Below are 19,993 nucleotides of genomic sequence, written 5' to 3'. Positions count from 1 at the left end.
TGGGATGTGTCACGTGACATCCCCTCCTTTTCAAAGTGAGATACTGGTACCGAACTGTATGGCGTCGAGGGAGATCGCCAATAGCATCCGGAATTCTGGAAGGGACTCTTCGCCGGCCCACTCTGATGTGTGGGTCATGCGGTACTTGAACTTCATAAAGGTCTGCAACGCTTGCTTCTTTAGGCCGCGCCGAAAGCGACACAAAGTCTTCTGAATCTCCTTTCTTGCTTCGACTTCGTCTAGAGTCCTGCGTCTTTCGTCTTCAAGAATCTCCATGGCTGAAAATTCCTGAAACCAACTCCAACACAAAACCATGAACATACCCATTCCATGTAAAGTGAAGGAAAAAAATCTTGTCTTCGCTAAAGACTGTGTATGCAATGTAGATGAACATAGAGACGGAGTGACAACCCGTTCATCAAACACATGCAAACAATGCGCTCGAATCTTTTCTGTTTGATCAAAATCAATCAACTGTGGCAAATCACAATGGAAATGCCCATGCTTGGTGCTCATACTATCATGTGATCTTTCGGAAACTGTGTCATGCCAATGAAGAGACATGAAATGTGACTTCCTGACATACAAACTTTTCAGCTTTTCATGAACAATCCGCATACATTCGTGCTCATCCATGAGAGAAACGTGCTCAACATACAATATGTCATGCCTAAAAAAAGGGATCACATAACGATGTTGACTAAAATACAGGAAACCTTCACGAATGAAACACTCGAACAATGCGTGCGTATGAATCATGCGAACACACAATACTTCATGTGATGGTTCTTTGGACCAAGGCTCGAGAGCCAAGATCGGTTCGTCCTGAATGATCGAAGCGTCTTGTGGGGATTCTTTGGACCTCAACTCGAAAGCCAAGATCAGATCTTCGTGACTGCTTGAATCTACAACGAGGTTAGCTTCGCTAGTAAAAGCATCCACTAACACATCATCCTTGTGAACAATCACATCATCAACATGCAAATCAGCATGCTTGTCATTGTCATCCAAATCATTATCCTTCAAATCATCATGCTTCTCACAATCATGCAAATCCTGTGTGTCATGCTATGGAGAAAAAGAGACTCAGAGAATCTCCTTATCCCGAATCCTTTCAACCTTGTCCTGCATAGTAGCAATGAGGGATGGAGAAGGAGCAATGTCCTCTCCATGAATGACAATAGGAGAATCACTTTTGGCATTGAGAGTTATAGTGTTAGTCAGAAAATCCATGAGAGCGTCATTATCACGAAACCATCGAATGCCCAAAATCATATCACATCCTGAGAGAGGAGAAACAACAAATCTTCTAGTGAAGGCAGTCTGCGAATAACACATCAAGGCATTCCTCGGTGATGAGAGCGTCTATACCAGGACGAAAGCCAGAGACCTCGACAGGAGATCTCGGACTAACTTCGAGGCGGACTCTGTCAACAAGAGAGGAACTAATCACATCATGCATACTACCTGGGTCAAACAATATGACAAAACGGTGCCCCGACGTACGACCATAACATTTAATGAGAGAATCATCAATGGGAGGGTCCTGAGAAACTGTGGGCACAATCGTGTTATCATTCATTGCATTGACAGATGTAGTGGGTGTTGTGGGTTCTTTAGATTCATTCGATTCAAGCTTAGGACATGTTCTTTTTATGTGACCCTTAATGTGACAATGAAAACAACGACCTTCCTTAGAATAAGTGCTTTGTTCTTCCGAAGTGATGTATCCTCCTACAATTCCTTGTGCTACCTTTTCATATGGAGTAAGCTTAGGTTTAGCAGTTGTGTTAGCCTTACCCTTAGATTCATTGGAAGAATTCTTTGTTGAGATATTGTTGGAAAATTGGTTAGAAGATTATCATTCTTATCGTTCTTACCGTTCTGCGGGTTCTGAGAAGTCTGCGAGGTATTTGTGGAAGTCTTGTTCTCCTTAGGCTTTCCCTTGTTGTGCTTCATCTCCTGTGCGAGAGCAATCGCTACCGCCTTGTTGAGATCGATTGGATCTAGTATCTCGACATCGTACTTGATATACTCGTCCAATCCAAAGAGAAAAGCCTCTTTGCGCTCTTCATCCGACAAGCGTAATTGAGTGCCTAGCTGCAAAACACGATTAGAGAAAGACATAACGGGCATACCATTTTGCTTGAGAGCTCGCCAATCGTCCTTCAATCGTGCAAGGTACTGAGGTGGCATAAACCGCGCCTTGAGCTTGTCTTGGAAATCAGCCCAACTAAAAGAGGGGCGTGAAATCATCGGCTGTCTCGAGGTGCACGGCTAGCTGTGCCTCTTGCCATGCGTGGTACCAATTGATGGCATCACCAGCAAGGTACATAGCTGCCGTCAAAACTTTGCTATTTCCTGTCTTCTTAGTTATCGCAAAATAAGCATTAAATTGATGCAACCAAGAATGAATAACAGTAGCATCCATCTTACCGTCATACTTACTGAAAGTCAACTTTTCTGTAACTGGATGGTTGGAATCCGCGTCGTGGCTTGCGTCATTTGACGAACTCCCACGATCTTTGGGTGGTTCGGTCTTCGAGGCTAGGATTTTGGCAATAAATTCTTGATTGCAAAGCTCCCTTTGAGCTTCACGCTCGGCATCCTTTTCTGCTTTCCGTGCATCTCGTTCATCGCGCTCTCGTTCGAGAGCAAGTCGATTCTCTTCTTGTTTTGCGGCAAGAGCAATGCGCTCACGTTCTTGAGCAAGTCGATTTTCTTCTTGTTGTGCGGCCAATCTTGCATTTCTTTCGTCGCGCTCGCGATCCTTGGCTTCTTGTGCACGATCCTTTGCTGCTTGTTCTTCTGCTTTGCTTGCGAGTTGTGCCAATGCAACTCAATTCGTTTCTTGTTGTTGTGCCATCATGTTCAACATCGACTTGACCATCATCTCCATAGGAGTGAGGACAACTCATTGAGTAGATGGCGAAGGGGGAGCGTCGAAAAAGTCTCCTGGTGGAGAAAAATCTTTGCCGCCTCTCTCATGCTAATCACCTGCATGCGAAATATCCATTCCGCTTCGGGTGACGACCATGCACTATAATCTTGGGTTCTGAAGTTCGCGAGGCACTTGGGTTCTTGAGGGTCTTGAGGGTCTTGAGGTCCTTGATTCATGAGAATCTAGGGTTCTTGAGGGTCTTGAGGTTCTTGAGTGCTTAGGGTTCTTGAGGTTCCTGAGGTTTTCTTTCGCTTGCAAATCGTGTTGAGAAGGATCTTCTCTTCACCCGAGTTCTACCCTTTTCTACGGACGCACCCCTTGGCGGCCTTGCGCTCACACCAAGGTTGCTTTTTCCCACCTCACATCGATTGGCCGACCGCTAAGTCCGCTCTCAATGAGTGAAAAGAGACACAAGGGGAGGTTGGACAAGCCCTTCTTTCTTGGGAATCTTGTCACTCTTCAACAAAACACGATTAGGAATTGCCACGCCCAAGTAAACTTGGGTTCGTGCGATCGCAACAAGCAAAAAAATTCTTGTGGTTCTTTCCTTGAGTAATGCAGAACACTTCCAAAGCTCTGATACCAATGTAAGGCGCAGCGGAATGAATGTTGTATTTTCTCAATATTAGTGATCTTTATTGCTCAAGGTTCCTTTTAGTTCTTAGGGAAAGAGAGAGCTTTCCGTCTTATGGAAAATGTTGTGATCACGAACAAAGTGAGTGGATATTGTGCGTGCAAGTGAATGAGACTGAGAGAAGGAGAGAGAAGAGATACGACACCGAGAGGTTGCAAAACCCTCCTCCGAAGACCCCACTCTCGTCGGCGAGAGTAGTCTATTCTTTGATTGCACAAAGGTGTACAATGCGTATGCAATGGACAGATGCAAGTTGGACTATGCCGATGACGACGACGGTGATAACGACGACGACTCGATGGCTGAAATCTGTAGGCTTCTAATCGCTGAATTCGGGACTGTTTCGGTGGCTGAAAATGACTGTTTTGGCTGTGTTTTCTTGGCTAAACTTGGGGAATCATCTGCAACTGAATGGGGTTGATCTGCTACTGTTCTAACTGCTGAAAACCTGCATTTTGTCACTGCTGAAATCTGCAGATTCCCTAGCGTTAGTGTTGGGCTGAAAAACGCTGGACAGGGCTGAAGTCTGCTGGCGTTTTTGGGAAGGAAAACGCTGCTAAAGCTGTGGCGATTCTGTAAAGAAAACGCTGGCTGAATTGGCACTCTAGGCGATCATGCAAGGGGAACAAACGCCATAAGGTGGAGGACTTCACGACGAAGAAAGGTCTGTGAAAAACGCCAAGGGGAAGGGAGGTATGGCGAGGATCTACTGCTGAGGGGGGGGGGGGGGGGGGGGGGGTTACTACTAAGAAGTTGCTTGTCGACCGGGAAGCTCCTGCTGCCTCTTCTACCAGAAAGTGCTAACTTGAGTTTGCTTATATATTAACTTAGCAAAATTACCCTACCTACTTTTGTTGGAAAGTCACTTAAAAATAATAAGTGAAAATAACCAATAAATAGGAAAATAGGCTAAATGCACTGAAAAATTCCCCTAACTGATGCTAATGGATTCTGATGGGAATTCCGATGATCATGCTGTGTGCAACCGGAGGATATGCATCCAAGCTAAGTGACTAGGCATGCACGGTCTACGAATAGACTCACAAAAGTGCCAGATCATTGCTGATCTAGACTTGACTGAATTGACTGAACCCTATTGTGGTATAGCTTGTCCACGGACACTTAGGGTTGGGATGTGTCACGTGACAGTAGGAGACCCCATGATACTGGGGAATTACTGTACTATCATGATTGGGCACACGCTACTAGGTTCTATGCATCCATTCTTGAGCAACAGTTGAGTAGATGGGCAGAGAGGGCAAGCATTCAAGCATCAAGCCAGGTAGGTTTCAGGAGGGGTTGTTCTATTCTTGATCATATATTGACACTCAGAGCTGCTATTGAGGAAAGCAAATAACATGGTTGGAGGATTTACTATACCTTTGTGGATTTTCGCAAAGCATTTGATACGGTTCCTAGAGCTCGTCTGATGCAAAGACAACAGAAGATGAGAGTAGCCACAAAGATGATCTGGGGAGTCATGGCTTTATACAAGACAATCGTGGGACAGGTTCGTACTCCCGACTGATTATCTGAGCATATTCACTCCACAATTGGAGTGAAACAAGGATGCCCACTCTCCCCTACATTGTTTGGTTCGAATGTAGATGAGGTTTCAAATTACATCAAGAGGGGAGGCGACAGAAGGGCACAGCTTGCAGGGACCTGGATCTCATTACTATTGTATGCAAACGACATTGTGTTCATCTCAGATTTGCCAAAGGGGATGCAGTGACACTTGGATGCATTGCATACTTTTGCTAGTGATAGCAGCTTATCGGTGAACCTTGGCAAGACCAAAGTTATGGTGTTCAACACCATAGCACAGTGGGTCAGGCGATCTACACCGACCTTCACATATGGTCAGCAAAAGCAATTGAGTATACAGACGCATATATGTACTAGGAAGTGGTCTTCAGTGGTCCAAATTTCTCCTTGAGGAGAGCAGCATAGACCATACTGACGAGAGCATATGCAACTTTGGAGAGCATGGAGGATGTGTTTGCAAATTTAGTTTCATGAACCTCGAGCCAAGCTCTGGCTGTTTGACACATTGGTCACTTCAGCTATGGTTTACGGGGTGCAGATATGGGGACCATCTGTAGACCATCATAGGCAAGATGGCAGTACTAGTGAATGGAGATATACACAAAGGAATTTGGTCTCTATGATTTCTTGGATGATTAGGGCCAACGCCTCTATACCGCACGAGATTATTTGTGCAGAGCTTGCTGCTGCTCCCCCGTTGGTCATAGAGGCACTTATCAGATCCGTCTCTTTTATACACAATATCTGGGATCTCCCCAAAGATAGATATGCTCGCCCACAGGGAGACACATCTTCCTGGTATGCACAGATGACATCATGGTTTCAGCTACATGGATTTAGTATCGACAGACTACCCCCCTTCCAGTATTCGTTGGATGAACCCTCCTTGTCCCTCACACAGACTGAGATTACCCGCCTCATTAGATAAGATTTGATTCAGCTAGACATCAGGAGGACATGGACAGAGCCGACAAGAGAGCTTTGCACGAAGATGGCTTTCTACAAAGAGCATCATCTCCAGCTCACACAGGATGGATATGTGATCAGGCCTGTCTATATGGACACTCATTTATCCCATGGGATACGATGTGCTATTGGTCAGATGCGCACATCATCGCATCAGCTAGAGATTGAGACTGGCAAATTTAATAGAGTAACAACAGAGGCCATGTTACGTCCCCAGACATTAGGATGGGCGCCTACAATATGTCCGGCCAGTGTGAACTTACATTTGTGCTCATTCATGAGTGAATCGTGCTCAACGTACAATATGACATGCCTATGAAAAGGGATCACATAAAGACGCTGACTAAAATACAAGAAACGATCACGAATAAAACACTCGATCAATGCGTGCTGACTAATCATGCGAACACAGAATACTTCCTGTGGGGGTTCGTTGGACCTAGGCTCGAGAGCCAAGATCGGTTCTTCGTGATTAATCGAATCTGCAATGAGGTTAGCTTCACTAGAATAAGTATCAACTAAACCATCATCCTTGTGAACGATCACATCATCCTGCAAATCATCATGCTTGTGAGAAATCACATCTTGATCATGCAAATCATCATGCTTATCATTATCATCCAATTCATCATGCTTATCATCATGCAAATCTTGGTGTCATGCTTGGGAGAAGAAGAGACGGAGAGAGTCTCCTTTTCCCGAATCTCTTGCATCTGTGCTTGCACTTAGGAAAAGAGTCGCAACATCTCTTTCATGTGTCGGTCGTTCATTGCTTTCCTTGCTTTGTTCTCGCGATCAAATGTTGCTTCTCTTACTTCGTGCTCATGATCCAATTCGGCTCGTCTTTCTTTGGCTTCCAAGCATGGTTGCTCGCTCTCACGCGCTATGGCTGCCATTCTATCTTGGTACTTACGATCAATTTCTGCCTTTCTTTCTGTTCTTGCTTCGTGTTCTAACTTCCTTGATTCGCATTCTAACTTCCTATCCATCATCATCTTGTCGAAAGCCTCCATAGGAGTTAGTTCAATCCTTGTCGTAGATGGGGAAGGGGGAGGGTCGGAAAAACCTCCTCTTGGGGACAACTCTTCTTCGCTACTCCCATGCTCACCACCTCCATGCGAAGTATCCATTCCGCTTCGGGTGAGGACCATCTACTAAAGTCTTGGGTTCTTAAGTTCACGAGAAACTTGGGTTCTTGCGGGTCTTTGGGTTCTTGAGGGTCTTGAGGTTCTTGGGGGCCTTGAGGTTCTTGGGTTCTTGAGATTCTTGAGGTTTGTGATGTTCTTGAGGTTCTTCTTTCGCTTGCAATCTGTGTTGGAGAAGGATCTTCTCTTTACACGAGTTTTTCTCTTTTCCACGGGCGCACCTCTTGGCGGCCTTGCGCTCACACCAAGGTTGCTTTTTCACACCTCACGTCGATTGACCGGCCGCTAAGTGCACGGTCCGCTCTCAATGAGTGAAAAGAGGCACAAGGGGAGGCTGGACAAGCCCTTCTTTCTTGGGTTTCCTGTCACTCTTCAAAAACACGATTAGCAATTGACACGCCAAGAGGACTTGGGTTACGTGGGACCACAACAAGCAAAAAAAATTATGTGTACAGCGAGTTGCAGTAGAGGCCCCGCAGGTGGCAGAGTGCTGTTTCCAGAGGATCTGAGTTGTGGGCATCTGTGGGAGGACTTGCATCATAGACCCTGACCCAGCAGCTCTAGAGACTAGACACTAGAGGCTTTGGGGTTGGGAGTGTTGTCCATTGGCACGAGTACAGTGGGATCCTGGTGAGTGGCTATGGAGGGACCCCTTCTCTTCTACAGACCACCCAGGAGTCCCTTTCTTTCAGTACACTCTTCGGCTTGGGCGTCATATACTTACAGCACACAGAGAGGCCCGCCCCACTGCAGCACGTCATTGGCAGGAGGAGGGCCTCAAAGTCGAGTTCTTGGCAGCCTTTTGGGAGAGGCTGTGGGACTCCAGACAGCCGAGGCACGTCACCTTGTTTCAGTGGCTGGTAGCACACAGAGCTACAGCAGTAGGGAGCTGGCTAGTGCATAGTGGTCTCTCGGCCGCATGTGCAGCCTGTGACCACTTGGTGGAGAGTCAGTGTCACTGTCTTTGGGACTGTCCTTCGGCCCAGCAGGTGTGGCTACGAGTTCTTCGGCTGATGCCTACTCTCTCCACGGCTAGACAGTACACTTGGGGGGCAGCAGCTTGGTCCACTCTCACGGACCCGGCACTTCAGTTTGAGCTGTCTTCCACCAACAGGATGATAGTGATACAAAGGGGGGTGACCTACACTCCAACATGCTACAGAGCTTACTCCACAGGAGTGGTGCAGTGAGAGAGAGGAGTGTTGGGAGCTCATCAGTGGCCTGACACTCTGGTTCATCTGGCGGGCCCGCTGTTTCCGCATCTTTGAGGCTCGGCTTGTGCGGCCAACAGAGACTGTTCGTGACTTTTGGCTAGAGCTGATCTATACTCTCAGAGGACAGCTTGAGGGACTACAGGGCAGCTCCGACCGCATACAGAAGCGCCGCGAGGCTTTCCTTCGACTCTAGCGCCTTGGGCCTTTCAAGTTTCTACACCATTGTCCAGGGTGTGCTCAGATGGCACTACCGTCCACCAGTGTGGCACTTCCCTTCTCCCATCTCTTGATTTAGCCTCATTGTATATATGTTGTTCTTTCATTGGGAGAGTCTCCCCATCATGTTTGTTGTAGCCCTCTCTTCCAGAGGTGGTTGTAGCCCTATGGGCAGTTTTCATTAACTAATAGAAGGATCTTTTTCTAAGGGGAAAAAAAAAATTGTGGTTCTTGTGGTTCTTTCCATGAGTGATACGGAACACTGCCAAAGCTCTGATACCAATGTAAGGTGCAACGGAATGAATGTTTGAACTTTGCTCAAGATGAGTGCTCCGAACTGTGCTCTCAAGGTTCCTTTTGTTCTTAAGCAAGGGACAGCCTTCCGTTCCTTTAGTGAGAGAGTGCAAATGATCACAAACAAAGTGGATGAACACTGTGAATGAAGGTACTGAGACTGAGAGATAGAGAGAGAAGAATACGACACCAGAATGTTGTCAAACCCTCCTCCGAAGGCCCCACTCTCTATGGCGAGAGCGGTCTACTATTGATTGCACAAATCTCTACAATGCTTGGACTTGCCGACGATGTCGACGACGACGAGACGAGCTGAAATCTGAAAACGCTAATGGCTGAAATCTGCAAATCTTGTATCTACTTAATTCTCACTCTATGTCGGAGATGATGGCGATGATGACGATGCAACGACGACTCGCTGAAAACGCAGATGCTGAAATCTGCGTTTTTCGAGCTGAAACTACAAACTTCAATGGATCTGACCGTGCGGAGAGGATCTGCTGCGGGAAGGTGAGATCTGCGAGGTTCGGGACTTGTCTAGCGGAGTCTTGATGCTGAAAACTGAAAACGCTGGTCTATATGCCGAACCTGTCAGTAGATCTGCAAAATGCTAAGTGGTTATGCTGATGCAAAAACACTAGGGCTGAATTCTGATCTGTTGTGGAAATCTGCTAACGCTATGGCTGATCTGATGTTCTTGTTGCAAAAATGCTAGGTCCTTGCTGTGATCTTGCTGTTGCCGGCTGATCTTCAATGCAAAAACGCAAGGGGGCTGCTCTTGCTGAAAAACACTAGGCCTTGCTGGGATCTGCTGAGAAGTTGCCTGTTGAACCGAAGTCCATGCTGCCTCTTCTGCCAGAAATGCTAGCGCTAGGGTTTTCTTATATAGTTCACTTGCTAATATGTCCTACCTAGTTCCCAACAAAAGTCACTTAAAAATAATAAGTGAAGATCGGCTAAAATAGGGAAAATAGATTAATGCATCGTAAAAATGCTCCTGAGGGGTTCTAATGGAAATCCGATGGTCATATTTGTGCAACCAGAGGATATGCATCTACTCTAAGTGCCTAGACGTGCACGGTCTACGAACAGACTCACAAAAGTGCCAGATCACTTCCATTTCTAGACTGGCTAAACTGGACTGAACCCTTGTCATGAAGTAGCCTGTCCACAGACACTTAGGGTTGGATGTGTCACGTGACAAACCGCATGTTCAACAAGACCCCCACAGGACACCTAGCGTTTTTGGAGCAGAGACCCTAACGTTTTCTGCATTAGCAACAGCTAGCGTTTTCAGCAGAACAAGCCAAGCGTTTTTGCATTGCAGCAACCTGGCGACAGAATACTACAGATCAGCTCTAGCATTAGCAGACTTCCACAGTAGAACAGAATTCAGCCTAGCGTTTTTGCATCAGCATAATCATCTAGCGTTTTGCAGATTCATCAAGACAGATCCACAAGATAGACCAAGGTTTTCAGTTTTCAAGAGTCAAATCCCGCAGAACAAGTATCGAGCCTCGCAGATCTCACCTTCCCGCAATAGATCCTTGCCGCACGGTCACATCAACCCGCGTTTGTAGATTCAGCCTGGAAAACGCAGATTTCAGCATCTGCGTTTTCAGCTCGTCGTCGTCGCATCGTTGCCATCGACATCATCACCGACATAAAGTCAGAATTCAACAAATACAAGATTTGCAAAGTTCAGCCATCAACGTTTTCAGATTTCAGCCCATCTCGTCGTCGGCGACATCGTCAGCAAGTCCAAGCATTGTTGTTAGGTGCAGTGGAATGATTGTTTGCGCTTTGCTCAAGATGAGTGCTCTGAACTGTGCTCAAGGTTCCTTTTGTTCTTATGGAAGGTAGAGCCTTCCGTTCCTAATGAGAGAATGCTATGATCACGAACAAAGTGAATAGACAATGTGCGTGCAAGTGTATGAGACTGAGAGATAGAGAGAGAAGAGAGATACGACACCAGAGACGTTGTAAAACCCTCCTCCGAAGGCCCCACTCCCGTCAGCGAGAGTGGTCTACTTTTGATTGCACAAAGTGGTACAATGCGTATGCAATGGACTGATGCAATCGGGACTATGCCGGTGACGACGACGGTGATGATGACGACGACTTTAGGGCTGAAATCCGAGGTCTTCTAACTGCTGAAAATCTGCAAATCTTTGGGCTGTTTTGGGTGGCTGAAAATGAATGTTTTGGCTGCGTTTTCGAGGCTGAAATGGTGGTTCTTCTGCATCCAACTAGGGCTGAGTTATCTGCTACTGGGTCTAATGCTGAAAACGCTGTTGTTCTGCTGTCGCTATGGCTGAAAACCAAAAACGCTGATGCCTTCCTCTAGCGTTAGTGAAAAACGCTGATCTGTGCCTGATGGAAACGCTGGTACATCTGCAGCATGTGAGGCTGAAATGGATATCCTGATCTGCTCCTGGAAACGCTAGCGAAACGCTAGGCCAATGGGGGATTGCTGGCGATGACTGCAATGGGAAAACGCCAGGTCTGAGTGTAGGCGAGGATGGGGAAACCAAAAACGCCAAGGGCTCTTGCTGGGTTCTGCTGAGAAGGTGCTTGCCTGTTGAGCATGTGCTCCTGCTGCCTCTTCTGCCAGAAAGTGCTAACTTGGGTTTACTTATATATTAACTTAGCAAAATTGCCCTACCTACTTTTGTTGAAAAGTCACTTAAAAATATTAAGTGAAAATACCAAAAATAGGGAAAATAGGTTAAATGCACTGGAAAAATCCCCTAACTGAATCTAATGGATTCTGATGGGAATTCTGATGATCATGTTGTGTGCAACCAGAGGATATGCATCTATGCTAAGTGACTGGGCATGCACGGTCTACAAATAGACTCACAAAAGTGCCAGATCACTTCTAATCTAGACTGACTGGACTGACTGAACCCTGATCATGCTGTAGCTTGTCCACGGCATAGTAACAAGGAATGGCCGTTTTCAGGTCTCTGTTCCCTGTTCCCATTCCGAGTTCCCGTTCCGTGTTTCAAACGTGAGTACCCGTAACAGGGAATGGCATTTTGTTCGGTGTTCCCGTTCCGCGTTCCCGTTCCGGTTTCCCGTTCCTGGTAACTATGGTCCACGGACACATAGGGTTGGATGTGTCACGTGACAATTGTAGAGATTTGTGCAATCAATAGTAGACTGCTCTTGCCATAGAGAGTGGGGCCTTCGGAGGAGGGTTTCGACAACATTCTGGTGTCGTATTCTTCTCTCTCTATCTCTCAGTCTCAACACCTTCACTCACAAGTATTCATCACTTTGTTTGTGTCCATTGCACTCTCTCACTAAAGGAACGAAAGGCTCTCCCTTCCGTAAGTAAAAGGAACCCTTGAGCACAGTTCAGAGCACTCATCTTGAGCAAAGTTCAACATTCACTTCCACTGCACCTTACAGAAACACCTCTTATAAGTAATTTATTAATAAGTGACTTATCATAATCCAAATCGTGGAGCTTAACAGATGACTGCTCGACCCAAGTAAAAACACCTATATAAGGAGGCCAAGGGGCGCCGATAGAAGCGGGAAACACAGAGGAGCAAGAACCCCAGCGGTACCAAGCAGTACCCGCATGACCCAGATTCCTCAAGCGTTTTCTCAACAAGAACCTTAGCGTTTTTGGACTGCAACGATCTCAGCCATCAGTGTTTTCAGTTTTCAGTGATAGCCTCACAGAACCCGCACCCGATTCCCGTAGCAGATCCTCGTTGCAGTCACCCCATCGCGGTAGATCCCAAATCCATCAGCGTTTTCTGTTTTCATTCCATAAAACAGCCAGCGTTTTTTCAGTTTTCAGCCATCCTTGGCGTCCTCGACGACAAATCATCCCACTAGCTTCGTCGCATGAACCAGATCCCATCAGAGTACCTAGCGTTTTCCATTTTCAGCAGTTCAGCCCTTAGCCTTGACCTCATCTTTGGCATCATCATCATCGTCGACATCGTCGTCGTCAAGTACCACAGCATCTAGAAGCATTGTACCAGACTTTGTGCAATGTAAATCAAATACCTCTCTATTGCTATAGAGAGGGGGGCCCTTGGAGGGGGGTTTGGGACCCCATCTGGTGTCGTCTCTTCTCTCTCTCTCTAGCACTCTCAGCACTATTCTCTCACAATTTCCACTCTCTTTGTTTTGGTCATTGCACATTCTCTCACTAAGCAAGGAAGGCTCTCCCTTCCTCTAAGAAAGAGGAAACTTGAGCACTTACTAATCACTCATCCTGAGCTTACACCATCATTCACTTCCGCTACACATTACATTGGTATTAGAGCTCTTTGGCAGTGTTCGATATCATCACTCAAGGAAAGAATCACAAAGAACCACAGGAAAAAAAAATTGATTTTTGTGGTCGCATGTAATCCAAGACCACTTCGGCGTGTCGATCCCTAATCTGTGTTTATAGAAGAGTGACAGGTAACCCAAGAAAGAATGGCTTGTCCAGCCTCCCCTCGTTCCTCTTTTTCACTCATTGAGAGCGGAGCTTGCATTTAGCAGCATGCCAATCGACGTGAGGTGGAAAAAGCAACCTTGGTGTGAGCGCAAGGCTATTGAGGGATGCACCCACAGGAAGGAGGTGAGCTTGGGTAAGAGAAAAGCCTTCTTAAATGCAAATTGCAAGCCAAGAACCTCGTGACCCTCAAGAACTCAAGAACCCAAGAACCCCAAGTACCCAAGAACTCAGTGCATGGTCATCACCCAAAGCGGAATGGATACTTTGCGTGAAAGTGATGAGAGTGGAGTTGGAGAAGACGAAGTTTCTACACCAAGAGGATTGTTCCCTGATCCTCCCCCATCCCCATCTACGCCACAAATTGCACCGAACCCTATGGAGGCTTTGGTCAAGTCGATGATGGAGATGATGCTACAACAAGAGGCGCAACGCGCCACCATGGATCGCGACCGTGAAGAAAGAAGGGCAACTATGAAGCTTGAGCGTGAGCAAGCACATGAAGCTTAACGCATAGCGGCTGAAGAAAGAAGGGTAACTATGGATTTCAAGCGTGAGCAAGCACGCGAGGCTCAACGCATAGCGGCTGAAGAAAGAAGGGCAGCTATGGATTTCAAGCGTGAGCAAGCACGCGAGTCTCAACGCATAGCGACCAAAGATAAGCGAGCGGCTATGGAGTTAGAACGGGAGGCGCAGAGGGACCAACACATGCAGGAGTTGGTCCTACAAGTACTCTCCACGAAAAGTGAGCCACTCAAGGAGGCCGGCGAGTCATCACATAGCACAGGTAGAGGCGACGACTCCAACAATCCAATCACTGAGAAGTTGACGTTCAGTAAGTATGATGATTGGCGTCCAATTGCGCAAATCGGATGCAGAACGAAAGGAGGCTTCCTTTTTGGGTTGGATGAGTACATCAAGTTCGATATACAAGTCTTCAACCCTACGGACTTTAATGACGCCACTAGAATCGCTCTAGCGCAAGAAATGAAGCACAACAAAGGTAAGCCAAAGGAGAACAAGTCGAGTACCTCTCGGAATCAACCAAACGGTAAGACCTGTCAAAGGTGCAGCGGAAAAAGGGTGAATCGGATGAGAAACACGTCTGCAACCGCGATCAAGACACCCCTCCGTGACGGACAGCCAATAGATCTCGTATCTATCGCGATGGATCTCCTTGTCGTCACGATACTTGCTCGTATTGCCCACCAAACGGGCACTGGATCTCACCGAGTGCGAAGCAACACCGCAAAAGCTTCAGAACCACTAGGAAGAGGGAGCGCTAGGGGTAGAGAGAGAGAGATCGTTGTGCAAAAACGTTGAAGCAAGAGAGATTGATGGTGCCTGCAGAAAACGCTAGAAGGAGGATGAGCACCATCTACAAAACACTATCAACACAAAAAACGCTAGAGAGATAGAGAGTGCCCAAACGTTGGATATTTGCACTGAATAACATGCCAAATAGTACAAGGGGGGACCTGTCTATATAGGGAAACTACTAATTTTCCCTACTCAGCCAGAAAACCTCACGATACCATTCCACTAAATGGCCAAAATGGTTAATAAAAATGTAAACGCACTAAAAGTGACTTGGGACACATATTTAGTAGCAAAACTACAGAAGACCGAGACTCTGACCCCTGGAAACCCTAGGAACAAGGGTCCCGCCTCATGCCAGCCTATCAGGTGAGCATCATAGTGAAGTGCACCGCGGTGAACAGGTACGTCTACTTCAAGTACGACCAGCCACAACCACAAAATAGCCCACTCCCTAATCTGCTCTTGGGAGATACCGGAGCTACCACCGGACAAGAAAATGAACTCTAACAAGACCAATGGGATATTCCTCAGAGGAAATTCTTGAAGAAGGTGAATCCGAGATCGTAGAGGAAGTTGAAGACATGGAGCCGCAACAGATTATTCTGTCGCTTTCGGCGCGGCCCATAGAAGCAAGCACTACAGACTTTCTGAAGTTCAAGTATCGCGGGACCCGCGCAACAGAGTGAGCCGGCGAAGAGTTCTTCGCAGACTCGCAAGAGTTGTTGGCGGACTATATGGAAGCCATACATCTCGGTATTAGTACCTCACCTTGAAATGGGGGGGATGTCACTTTCACATCTAACCCTATATGCATTTGGACAAGCTATACCTAGGTTTAGGTAGCCTAGGAAGTGTTTTCGTACCTTTGTGAGCCTCTACGCAGGACGTGCATGTCCAGGCACTTAGAGTAGTTGCATACCCTTTGATTGCACAACCCATGTCATTAGCATCAGTACCCAATACCAAGCATGAGCATTTTCCACTACAGGAAGCTATTTTCCAAACTGCATGTGAAACACCTCTTATAAGTCATTTATTAATAAGTGATTTATCATATTCCAAATCGTGGAGCTCAACAGATGGCTGCTCGACCTAGGTAAAAACACCTATATAAGGAGGCCAGGGAGCACCTAATTCCAATAGAAGCAGGAAACACACAGGAGCAAGAACCCCAGCAATACCAAGCAATACCCGCATGACCCAGACTTCTCAAATGTTTTTTCAGCAAGAACCTTGACGTTTTTGGACTGCAACAATTTCAGCCATCATCGTTTTCAGTTTTCAGCGATAGCTCGCAGAACCCGCGCCCAATTCCCGTAGCAAATCCTTGCCGCAATCACCCCAGCGCGGTTGATCCCAGATCCATCAGCGTTTTCTGTTTTCAGCCCATAAAACAGCCAGCGTTTTTCAATTTTCAGCCATCCTTTGCATCATCGGCGACAGATCAGCCCACTAGCTTCGCCGCATGAACCAAATCCCATCAAAGTACCAAGCGTTTTCCATTTTCAGCAGTTCAACCCTTAGCCTTGACCTCGTCTTCGACATCATCATCATCGTCGACATCACCGTCGTCAAGTACCATAGCATCTAGAAGCATTGTACCAAACTTTGTGCAATGTAAAGCAAATACCTCTCTAGCAATAAAGAGGGGGGCCCTTGGAGGGAGGTTTGGGACCCCATCTGGTGTAGTCTCTTCTCTCTCTCTCTAGCACACAATTTCCACTCTGTTTTGGTCATTGCACATTCTCTCACTAAGCAAGGAAGGCTCTCCCTTCCTCTAAGAAAGAGGAACCTTAAGCACTCACTGATCACTCATCCTGAGCTTACACCATCATTCACTTCCGTTGCACATTACATAAACAGTAGCAGTCCTCTGTATGGAGTCACTTTATGGCTCCTACGTTGTGTCAGTCTGTATGTAGCAATGCATGATGGAATGAAGCCTCTTGTTGCAAAGAACAAAATCCATAATTGAAACCTCTCCATGTCTCTATGCCAATAAAAGGTAGGGAGAAGAAGAGCATGGGACTTTGCCTACTATGTAGAAGAGAATGTGCCTTCTGTGCACATCGTAAAATGTACAGTCGAACCAATAACGGACCAATGTTCTCACCGCTATACTCATCTTGAGAAAAGTACCAAGCTGGAGGTGCAGAAGCTATGAAGCATCTAGGAACATGAGGGGGTGGTGGGGCGCACAGTAAAGGTGGAGAGGGTAGTGTCATGGGTGGGGGTGTGCGGCAAGGGGTGATGGTGTTGTAGTGTCTGTTGGTGGCAGTGGAAGGAGAGAAGAGGCCTGTGAAGATGGCAGAGGTGGGAAGTCTGTCTCCATATCTAAATGCGAGGAAACTTTGGGTCGATGGTGCTAAGTAGAGGGTATGTCTGGTAGCGGTTGAACCGGCTGAGTAGCTGAGAGTCTGAGACCTATGAGACTGTCAAACAAACAGGCTATCAAGGTGGTGGGTGTGGTGCTGCTGGAGGCGGCGGTGCCCGCCGAAAAGTATGGCGACGAGGAGCCTTCTATCAACCACCCGTTGTGCCCTAAGGTGGGGGATGCTATGCCTCAGAGCGACCCGGAGGATGGGAAGGGCGATCTCTCACCATGTGCCATTGGTCAGATACGCACATCCTCACATCAGTTGGAGATTGCGACTGGTAGATTTAGAGGGATACCAACAGACAGCAAGATATGCCGCTTATGCCAGTTAGAGCGAGAGACAGAGCTACATTACATATGTCATTGCACAGTGTACTATGAGATACGGGGCCGTTTCCACTGCTTATTCAGAGAGGGTTTCGGTTCTTTGTCTAGTGTCATGAGTTATGAGGATCAGAGATATCTTGGGCTATATCTACTTGAGTTACATAGATATAGAGACACTTTACTGGGGAGAGATAGTGAGAGACAGTCCCAAAGATAGATTACAGATTCTTTTCACTAGATATGGGGCAACCAGAGGAGCAATCATTATTGCAGCGCTCGGCCCACACTCATTCGACCACTACCGACACTCTCATCAACCGAGCACTGGAGCTACGGAGATCTAGACGGCCACGATTGAGGAGAGGGGCTACATAGCATCGACGGAGACTACAGCAGAGGATTTGAGCCATACTCTCTCGATATCCAAATTGCAGATGAGGATGGATTCTAGTAGTAGTATCTAGTTCTTTTGTACCCAGACATGGTATTAGATTCACCATTTTGTAACAGATTGGTCTCATAGGTCATTTTGGCCTTTTGAAGACGTTAATATAACATTTCATTTCATCTCTCTCTCTCTCTCTCTCTCTCTCTCTCTCTCTCTCTCTCTCTCTCTCTCTCTCTCTCTCTCTCTCTCTCTCTCTCTCTCTCTCTCTCTCTCTCTCTCTCTCTCTCTCTCTCTCGATGGGGCTCGTCACACTGGTCAAAAGCCCAATTGAAAGCAACTCGATATGGCTCTCCAATTTCTTGTTAGCAAGTTTACGCCAAGTAGGGTCAATACATCTCGAACAAAAAAATTCCTCGCATTTGACAATAAGGGTCTTAAATCAGCTGATTTCCACTACATGTGTTCAAGCACAAACGAGAATGTGCAATGCTGTGAAAAAAGCATTTTGACGATTGCAGGGGTGTCTAAACATAAAGTTCCTCACATTTGACAATAAGGGTCTCAAATCAGCTGATTTCCACTGCATGTGTACAAACACAAATGAGATTCAAATGCAATGGTGTGAAAAAAGTATTTTGACGATGGCAGGGGTGTAGGTAGTGGGTAGTGGTCCAAATTGAAAACACAATGCCAATCTGCATGTCCCACACACGCACACCACACACAAGCCCTTCAAAAGCAGATAATGTGCAATGTAGTTTCCTGAAGCGGTTTTAGTGATTTAAAAAGAGGACAACCAATATGACCCGCCCACTAAAAAGAAATAAACCTGAATTATTATGGTTGCCTTTCGTTCCTCAAGCCTATGCGCTTCAGCATCCCTGGAACACGACTACATTCAGAACAAGGGGTGTGTGTGTGTGTGTGTGTGTGTGTGTGTGTGAGAGAGAGAGAGAGAGAGAGAGAGAGAGAGAGAGAGAGAGAGCTACTTACTCTGTAAGACGGACAAACGATTGGATGAGATCTTCGATTCTGGCTCGGGTGTCTACAACGTCCATCATGAGGTAGTGGGTGTCCGCGTCGGCACCTCCCACATCCCGCACGCGCGGGAATAACAGTTCGCACCCTTTCCACTTTCAAACGAGTGAAAATTTCATAAGGCTCCGCCAGTGGAGTATAAGAGCGGAGTCCCCCTATGTTCTTATGAAATCAGTCCTGCCTTAATATGGGAGGAATAAAGGGGGAGCTAGTACGGAAGTGCAATAGAGTTGTGGATGTACTAGAGTGGGAAGAATCAGCATGATCTCCATCTCTCACTAGTCTTTTCAAGAATGACGTGTTCCTTGGAGGGTCAAGGATGGAAATCCAAGTGCTCTTGACTTGCATGCAAATTATCAGGTTTTCCTACTTTAAAGTGTTAGGGTAAGCGTTGATAGCCGTTTTTCGGCTCTCATAAAATAATTTTAAGAAGCCACTTCACCCCACAAAAACACCTTAGCACAATGATTAAGTTCGCTTTTTCATTATAAATAGTGTGCGTGCGTTTAGTTTTTTATCATATTTTTTTATATCAAATCATTGAGCAAGTCATTGGGCTAGGAGACAAAAAAATAATTTATAATATTACGGTCCTTTTTATATGTAAATATTTTTTATCAAATAAAAGACCTAAGTATAAAGGGTTTTTTTTCTCAATTTTTTTGTATTTATATAAATATATATTCCTAGGTGTGCGTCATCAGACCTAAGTATGCATTTTTATAAATCTCTTTGCATCCTTTCATGGCATGAAATATTTCTATGTTAGTGTGTACATACCCCATCATATTTATTTTTACAAAATAAACCCATATATTTCATTCCGCACCCTCGTGGAAGTCGAAATTTGTTTCTACACTGTCACTCACTTTCACTATATATTTTCTCACTTGCATATTTTACTCTTTCACCCAAAAACAAAATAAAATACTCCTATCATGATTTTTCTTCATGGGTCCTGCACATATTTTTTCCATACACCATGTGCTCATAAAGACAAGGGCTAGGAAAAATCCAAGCACTAGGTCTATCATGTGCAATTGTTTTTTATTCATCAAAATTCATCATCCATGCATGTGGCAAGGGCCACTTGGATTCCTTAGGTCATGGCATGGCT

The 19,993-nt window shown here is 46.1% G+C and overlaps 1 protein-coding gene across 1 annotated transcript in view; it reads right to left on the bottom strand.

Annotated features, from left to right (window-relative positions):
- LOC147453263 (uncharacterized) overlaps positions 1-19,021 on the bottom strand; it is a 31,391-nt gene extending 12,370 nt beyond the window's left edge. The window contains exons 1-2 of the mRNA XM_086518696.1: positions 18,832-19,021; positions 18,668-18,719 (exon numbers count right to left, since the gene is read on the bottom strand). Of these exons, the coding sequence (XP_086374822.1) occupies positions 18,668-18,719; positions 18,832-18,899 (120 nt within the window). The 5' untranslated portion in view covers positions 18,900-19,021. The remainder of the gene's footprint in view (positions 1-18,667; positions 18,720-18,831) is intronic.
- Between the last annotated feature and the right edge of the window lie 972 nt (positions 19,022-19,993).

Source organism: Adiantum capillus-veneris, chromosome 8 (assembly GCF_014529385.1).
Source record: "Adiantum capillus-veneris isolate H3 chromosome 8, ASM1452938v2, whole genome shotgun sequence".
In the NCBI taxonomy this organism is placed as follows: domain Eukaryota; kingdom Viridiplantae; phylum Streptophyta; class Polypodiopsida; order Polypodiales; family Pteridaceae; genus Adiantum; species Adiantum capillus-veneris.
Note: the sequence above shows the minus strand (reverse complement) of the source record. Positions and strands in the feature narration are given on the sequence as shown.